Below are 9170 nucleotides of genomic sequence, written 5' to 3'. Positions count from 1 at the left end.
ACTTAACTCCTCGGAAGAAGGCAATGTCTATTCCAATATTTTCGCGTAATTCTCAGCAGATTGAAGATTAGCTAACTGCCTGATGCTCAGCCGAGAAGGACGACTTTGTCGTGTTTGGTATACGGTTGACAGTTTTGAGCGCGCATGTACTGCTACATGGTGATGGTCAGAGTCAATATCTGCACCACGTTGGGAACCTTTGTTCATGATATAAGGGAAGAACAGATCATCTATGAGAACTTGGAGTCAATCTGGTTCAATGTACGTTGGGGTTTGCATGGGAAAATGCTTCGATCGTCAGGCTATCGTTGGCCGTTATCGTTCGTGTCGGTGTGCAGGCTATCTGGTCGTATCACCGGTCTATACATTTCTTCCCACCGACCTGGGCGTGCATATCTCAAATGAAGACTTTGATGTCCCGTGACGAGTAGCTGTTGTACGTTGCCTCCAGTCTCACGTAGAACGCTTCCTGCTCATCATCGGTTCTACCTTTGTGGGGGCAGTACACATAGATGATACTGTAATTGAAGAAACGGCCCTTTATTCTCAATAGACACAATCTCTAGTTGAATGCCTTGCAATATATCACGCGATTCTGCATTCTGTCACTACACTACAACCCCCGTTCCCAGTTCATTAGTTGTACCACCGCTCTGGTAAAACCGGGCCTTTCCGTCGCGAATCTTCCAAACATTATCGTCTTTTATCGTGTTATCGTGTAGAGCTATGTTTATGGAGTTCAAGCTGTTTGAGCAACACCTAGTCACCACCTGCGAAATTTAGCTATCTATAGTTTCAAGTACCATTTGTCGTCCTTGTTTCGTCGCCTAGGTCGATGCCGAATGTTCCGATCCGAAATCGCTTGAATTTCCGTAGTAATTGATTTTGATAGGTTACCTTGCTAGGACCACACTACCATTTTAGGTGCCGAGGCAACACAGTGCCTCCTTCTCTAGCGATATACGATCTTGGTTTCCACCGGGGTTGGTTACCCGATCTCCGATCTCGTATTTCAGCTGGTACCACGAGGAGGTAGGAATAGGAGATGCAGGATAAGATGCTAAGGACTACTATGCAGTCCATGTTTGTATTATCCAGCCGACCAAACGTATAGGTGGTAGTGGGGCAAAAAAGGGTGCTGATAGCTTTGTTGCTTGCATTATGAGAATTCCCGAAAAGAAAACATGTGTGCAAATAACTGAAAGAAAAACGAGGAGTGGTGTCCAACAAGAGGGAAGATCCAAATCTTCTAAATATATAAAAGTGAACGTAACTCCAGGGCGATATACATCTGTGCAACAATATGCTTGAAACGAAAGTACAGGCATGCGAAAATCGGTATCTTCACGGACAGCTAAGCAGCACTATTGGCACTCAAGACCGTCAAATATGTGTCCAAATTAGTTTGGGAGTGCAGCACAGCTTCGAGGAAGCTCTCCCGCCAAAACAAAGTTTTATTACTTTGGGTACCCGGTCACTGCGGAATCGAGGGCAATGAATTTGCTGACAATCTAGCGAGACAAGGATCAGCTCAGCAATTTATTGGTCCTGAACCGTTTCTGGGCACCTCCACAACCGCCGTGAAGGGCGAATTGATGACATGCGAAAAGCTAGAAATAGAACCCCGTTGGAATCAAACATTGGGTTATAGACAAGCTAAACAATTTATCTACCCAATTCCTGCAGTAGCCAAACAACTACTCAATTTAAATCGTAGTGAACTACGCACAATCACGGCACAATCAAGTTTCCTTCTTACTTCTTTTTTTTGGCATAAGGGAATCAGCAGTAGGTTGTTAAAAGTAAATGACTCAGGTAGTTATCTCAGCGATAGATTCCAATCCGGTGGTCCCTAACAAGGGGGCGAAGGTTCAAGTAAAAAAGGGCTTTTTCTTGCATCATGCGGGTAAGAACGGGCACTTAGCTAGTTCCCTACTAAACTAGAAAGTTCGAAAAGATGTCTTTATACAATTCAAGTCTATCAAAGAAGGTTACAAGTCGTAACCGAAATATACGTATCTGTAAGATTGCATTTCCTGCCGCCTCCACAAAGTTTCTAGTAATAATCAGACGTCTGATTCGAAGTAATGACCACTCGGTACCGTTTTTCGAATTCTTTTGCTATAAGGGCTTCCTCCGATAGTTTGTCCACCTTGAAAAACCCTGAAAATTACCTAATGTACTGCTATTAGTGGTTTCTTACCATGATTATACAATTCTTCCGGAGACGGTTCTTTCCTTCAACTCTATTAATCTTCAGTTGCCCGATATTGGGTGCCGGAACACTACTTGCTGTAATTCTCTATGAGAAAATAATTATTAACTATATCTTTCTTTCTCTATCCCTTACAGCTCCCCAGCTACTGTTGGCAGAAACAAACACTGCCGTACATCCAACCAGTCAAACTTACATTTCTGACAGCATAGGTGAAGAGACAATTTTTCATAACTCTATTCTAGACCCCAACATGGGAAGCTCTCGCAAGCCTAAGCGAGCGACGGGTGAAATTCCATTACTAATCATTCGTCCTATCGATAAGAAAAAGAAGAAAAATTATTTCAAAGAACCAATGGTAAAGCTGCTGTCCGGTGGTGTAGCATCGTATGGAAACTACCCTGGTAAGCGATAGTAACTATATAAAGTGTACAAATTTCTTAGTCGATAAATATTGTATTTTTCCAGAAATCCATACAAATGACGGTGAAGTGTTTTCATTAGAACACATGTTGCCAATTCTCGGACTGGAAGGAATGGTCTTCAATGGAATTCCAAAAATTCCTCACTATTCGAACCATTTCACAACATCGCAGCTCAAACCATCGGAATCTCACTATTTCGCGCAAAAAATTCGAGAACAGTTGCTTCCTGCCCCGCTGACTATAAAGACCAGTGATACTCCAATTACGACTTTATCACACCCTTCTGCAGCTCCGCCAAACTATGTTCCAGCCATTAACACAGAAGAGCAACTGCTTAAATTAGGACAACAAAGCGTCACTAAGCTGGAAGCACCAGGATCGGCACCATCATCTACGTCATCATCGTCACCATCACCATCATCACCACCATCTGCTGATAGTCCAACTTTTTCTCCTCTGGTTCAGGAGAAGCCGGCATTTGTCAAACCAGAACTGTTGCCCACTAAATTTCACTTTAATAAACTTCAACCGGATACTATGATGATTAAGGCAATTCCAATCAATCCTAGCCCGAATTATGGACCGGTTACCTTTTTTGGAATGCATAATGATATGCTAAAACATTATAAACCATCATTTTCATTCGCACCTCAACCTCAATCGCACAAATGGTTGGACCTGCCGAAAAAACCTCAAATGGTTAGCCCCTTATCAATTAGTACTAATTTCTTCTCTGCAAAGCCTTCAAGTGACAACAATGACTACCAACAACAACAACAACAACCAAAAACTATTTACCACCTGCAGCAACCATCACAACACTATCAATCGATTCAGACGCCGCAGACTCACATAAATTATTATTTCCCAAAAGAAATTGAGGCACTACCGCAACCGCAACCGCTGATCCAGTCTCATCCACCAATCATCCAGCATCCCAGTGTTCCGGTAAATACAGTTCAAAACGGTGAACATGTCGATTTTGTGGTTGCGAAGCAACCTGTTCAGGAAGTGACCACCGAAAAATCTTACAAACCCTACAATGCTCATCTGAAGCATAAATTCCCAAAACCAAACTACGGCGATCAGTCCTCCAACCACCCTACATTCTATATCCACAAGGAATTCGAATTTTCCGGTAAACCGAACAGTAACGGCCAGCCCAACAAAGTGACCGAATATCACACGAATTCGCACAATCGATCAGTGGTAGAAACCCAACACCTTCCAGAACCGGTTCCGTACTCTGCACCGCAATATCTACCCTTGCCACAGGCACAGCCCCTGCAGCAGCCTGCTCCCGCCCAGACATTGCATCAGTCCCACTCAGTCGCATCCCCACAGCCATTCACCCACTACAATTCGATAGCCCCCAGCCAGAACCATTGGAAGCTGGGCCGAAGGAATCACGAGCAGGTGAAACCCGTCGTGGAAGTTGTCGGCAATTCCGAAGCGGACAGTTCCCATGCTTCGTCGATGTTGGTGCAAAAGGCGGTGAAACCGTCGGACACAAAGTCCACGACGGAAGTTCGAATCGAGGTTAAACACGTCCCATACGTACGAACCGCGGCTGATGGCAGACAGGAGACGAAGAAAGCCGTAGATGGTAGCAGCAGTAGCAGTACTAGCAACAGCAGTGGTAACAGCAGCAGCAGTAGTAGTAACGGTAATAGCTATAGTAACAGTAATGGTAGCAGCAGCAGCAGCAGCATCAGCAGCGGCGGCAATGGCAGTACCATTACAAATAACATCGTCACCAGCTCTGTTCGGCCTACGACACGATCAGCCCGACAAGGATGGTAAGCTTGATTTGCTTGATAAAGAGAATAGTATGATTTCGTTGATTACAGGTGTGAATTTTTACCGTTTTTACCCAAAATTTCCCTTTGAGTAAACTCTGGGACGTTTTGGGCAGTTAACCTCCTTTAATATAAAACCTTTAATTAGTTTTCTCCCATCTGAGACGGATAAAGCAAAGTAGTATGTTACCAAATCTGCCCAGCACAGTATAGGATCTTCGTGAGGGCTCAAGAAGAGCAGAAGTTACTTTAAGAGAAGTCCTTACAGGTTTGTTCATGAAAGACTGACCAATTTTGCCGCAGCCGCAGATCGTAGGCCACACTAGAAATTTCGATAGCTCTTTCTTACACGCATTATCAGGTACGACTAGCCTAGATGTGGCGTCGCAGTGTTTGTTTTCCAGCATTTATCAGGTTTTCCAAAATGCTTCCAAAAGTAATCCTAAACAAAATGTTGAGTTGACGCTTGAATCGTTGGCACTGCCGCAAACTTGACTTTGAACCTTATTAGTGCTTGCTTACGCTTCAGAAGTTTTAATATTTGCCACATTTTCCACGTGAATGAATTTGTTGATTATTTGTTTTCATATTTCTCAACTTTATCCATTTCCATCTCAGAAGGAATAAGACAAACAATTAAGTTATTCATTTGTTTATTTATTTGTACATCAAATCAAGTTATTCACTGGATGTAAAAAATACAGTTCAAAGAGAAACTATGTAAAATATGACTCATTTCTATACAGTATTAAAAAGTAATACTCAGTTTTAAATAAATGTTTCAATAATTTCGTGTTAATTGTTCGAAAGTAACGAACACATCTCCATTAATTTTGGTAACCATTATTAAACTTTAGAGCGAAATTTTAAAACCTTGACTATACAAGAAAAGATAGTTTGCTATATTCAGTTATTACGAAAATATACAAAAGAAGCATATTTTTGCTAACCAAAATTCGATCAAAAACCTGGGATACATATTGAATATCTACTATTAAATAACGACATTTCTTTTCGATAACATATGCGATTTTATATATCGTAGCGAATTTCTACTGGTCTAATTACCGTAGCCGGCAACATTGCCATAGTTTTGAGCCGACACTGAAAGAAAACTTATGCAATCGCGGCACAAGAAGGAACTAATTATGGCACTGCATGCCCCTGTATATTGAATAATCATCGACGCACTAATTGCTACCAAATCCACAGTTCCAATTTCTCTTTCAATAATCCATTTGATTTACACTTTCCATAAAACATATTAGCTCGAACTCGCAGCACAGAGACCCACTAATCGGCTAATCTATTTTTCTTTGTGTTGTAATTATTTCTCTTTTCACTACAGATTTTCCAAAACTACTCTTTCGCGAACGGTGGCCCGGGTGGGGCGAAGTTGGAGAAACAGGCGAACCCCTCATCGACAGATCATCGAATCGAATCGAACAGCGAACGACCTATAGAGATAGATTATGCAGCACACATTAGATCGATATGGATGATCAAACAACTCAAAGACGCCTGCTGTGGGAAACAATGACTATTTTTCGATTACAAAAACATATTCGATCAGTGCCGGTGTTTTTCGATTGCGGATCCATGCGGTTGAAGGCTTTTTTATTTGCTGCATTTTGTTAATGTCGACATAAGACCGTAATCAGCACCGGCACTCGATTAATCGTTATTTATTACTAGTAGACATTATTCGCTGTTATTGTTAAGATCCAAAGCTTCAAGCTATGTTATGTTAATTAATTCATTATTATTTTCTTGATTCGGATATTGGTTAAAATTGTGCGCGCGTGTGATGATCTTATAAAAGTATCAAATGATTGTGTGAGTATTTGTAGAAAATTAATAACTATGGATAAATTAAATGTAACATCGCAAATTGCATAATGTGAAAGTAACACCCGATAAAATGTGTGACCCTTTGGATGTGGCCTACCATTTGTAAAACCGTGTTTTTGGTAATCCCTCCAAAACCATTTTCCCGGAAAAGCTAAGAAGCACTCGTTGAATCTTGGCGCATTTATTTATTTTGGGCTCAACGGCTTGGGATTCTCACATGTTAGCTTAAAATTAGCAAAAATAAGTACCACTTACAAAATTGAGTTGCAAACTGCAACAATTGTTGATTGTATATGCTGATCGTAAAATAAAAGCGAAATAGCTATAATAACCTAGTAGTTTCACCTGATTCATCCGAAATAATTAGTCCACTTTGCTGATTTAATGTATCGTTGAACTGTTGGCGTACGTGTGCATCGTATCGATTTCTGTTATTACCACGTCCTTCCTGTAATCATAACACTCAATCAGCGAATGACTAACAGATTTTAAGAACAAATTCCTTAATTGTTGAGATACACGTGGCGTTTTTTGCGATATTTTTTGTATTAAAAAGTATGAAGGTCTGTACCTAGGGGCACGAAGGAGGGACTCACGTAGGACTACGAATGCAGGTTCAATTCGACAAAGCTGGACATTTTGCAAATGTTTGTCACGCAAACTTTTAATTTACTGTATTGTAATAATTGCTCTGAAAATATTCCTATAAATTTGAAACAAGAAGACAAGTTTAAATTTCCTAAGTGCCTGAGCTCTGTATACCTGTTTTATCCGTTTCTTTAAGTTTGTAGTTCCATCAAGAGTTTCATTGGGCCACAATCAGATTTCTTTCTGGTGATTGGCAACGATTCGCATGAAAATTTTATACGATTCGTAGCACTAGTCCACTCTAGGTAGCTGGCTTAAAACAAATGTTAACTGGTCTAAATATCTTGCCAAAAACCTAAAATATTCGTCATTGGACGCACAACTTATGGTTGAACGGAAAAAGAAAATAAATAATCTGGGTAAGCATTTACCATTGGTTCACATTCGTCAATTTCCTTGAAAATAAAGGTAAAGGTACAGATAAATATATGTTTATGAATTATTTTGCACTTCAGAGCAATTTAATCGACAATTTGTAAACAATTGGATGCAAACAATTCTAAAGCAACAAATTAAACGCCAAACACCTATTTTCGGGTCAGATAGTCGCTAATTGCTACAAAAATTGCTGCATCACGTCACATGCATGAATGTTCCATCAACCCCTTTTTCATATAAGACATCAGTTTTGTATAAATACCTGCAGTATGTGGATACAATCGGGCGAAACAAACGGTCGCTCACTTTTTATAACTATTCACTTTCAGGACATCAAATTCGAGTAGGCTTATCCCGGTCTTAAAAAATCATCGGGGTTGTGTACAAGACACGACCGCATATATAGGTGACGCAGGACTATGTAAGTCTCTTTGTAGTGATAGTAACATGTAGGGTAACCAACGTATTTTGGACCCCCTCAACAGCTGTACATAATTTGGACACTTACAGCAAAATCAAATGGAAGTGTCCAAATTATGTACAGCTGCTGAAGAGGTCCAAAATAGGTTGGTTACCCTATTCATGCTTGTAATCATTCGATTCTTCATGTATACATGCTATATGCAACATATATACATGCTACATGCGTTATATGTAACATTTATCAAAGTAGTAACATTGCATACGTTCAATTCTCAAAAGATTGTGCATTTGAAAACAATTTAACAAAATCAAGAACACAAACTATTGCTTTCCTGCTACCTTACTGAAATTAAAGATTGTTTTTATTATCCCTATTTCCCATGTTGAAGGGATTTTACCAATTCAATCTTATTTTATCAACAGCACATCTTTTCACTACACTTCTAATGAAACGGCAAGCATGCGCATTCATACAGACAGAGTCGTATTATAACAGAACAGTACAGCTGTAGCACATTTTTCCAACACAGAGGTTTAATCGTCGCCGAGGTTCGCCGAGGTTTAATCGTCTCGCAGTAAAGAATTTGCGATCTGTTGGGGCAACGAACTTATGTCATTTTTTCTGGCATACTTCCCTAACACAGACATCAAATTGGACTAGGTTTAATCGCGTTTGTAAGAAATTTATTGGCACGAGGGGGCCTTGTTACTCTCTCTGGCGTACTTCCCAAGCAAGGACATCAAAATGGTATAGGTTTAGATCATCGTAAAGAATCTTCCAACCAATCACGAAGCGAGAATTCTGGTAAAACATCGGTTCATTATTTTCAATTTTTCAATAGTTCAACATCAAGACTCCATACTTTTCTTCATTTGGGTCAATTCTTAGAAGATTTTCCGATCGATTGGTGTAAGAATATTGAAAATCGTTCGGTAAACCGCTGAGCTATTAGCGCTCAAAACCTTTCATTTTTCGTGACGCTCGCATTTTTCGATTTTTTGGAATGACACCCTATCTCAAAACTTGCCGTAAGACGTAGTCCTACGTTAAAACTATTCGGAACACCTGTTATGCCGATGTCCGGCATTTTTCAATTAAAGATCAAGGTTCTTCGATAGAGGGCTGTCAGAAGCCCTGATATTTGGAAAACAACTCCCAGCGCAGTACTGCACTTCATCCAAAGTGCAGCACCGGACTGGACAAATGCTATTTGTCAAACAATGACAATCGCTTCTGATAGTGGTGCGTTTGTATCCTTAATATATCAAAGATAAACACGTTATTGTTGAGAACCAGCATCAGCTGAGGAATGGGCTGATATTCATATGACTAAAAGGTTAACCAAAGAACAAGCGATATCAAACGTGAATGATGTCAAAGATTTTTTAGTTTTAGGGACCTAAATTGCCATTGTTACGAGAAGATTAGAT

At 40.2% G+C, this 9170-nt stretch overlaps 1 protein-coding gene across 1 annotated transcript; it reads left to right on the top strand.

Moving 5' to 3' along the window:
* The first annotated feature begins 2468 nt into the window (after positions 1-2468).
* Positions 2469-4443, top strand: LOC128736099 (ecdysone-induced protein 75B, isoforms C/D-like). The gene is made up of 2 exons (XM_053830580.1): positions 2469-2619; positions 2684-4443. Exons 1-2 carry the CDS (start codon positions 2469-2471, stop codon positions 4441-4443), a joined length of 1911 nt encoding a protein of 636 aa, XP_053686555.1.
* The last annotated feature ends 4727 nt before the right edge of the window (positions 4444-9170 follow it).

Source organism: Sabethes cyaneus, chromosome 2 (genome assembly GCF_943734655.1).
Source record: "Sabethes cyaneus chromosome 2, idSabCyanKW18_F2, whole genome shotgun sequence".
Classification (NCBI taxonomy): Eukaryota; Metazoa; Arthropoda; class Insecta; order Diptera; family Culicidae; genus Sabethes; species Sabethes cyaneus.
This window is presented reverse-complemented; position numbering and strand designations above follow the sequence as displayed.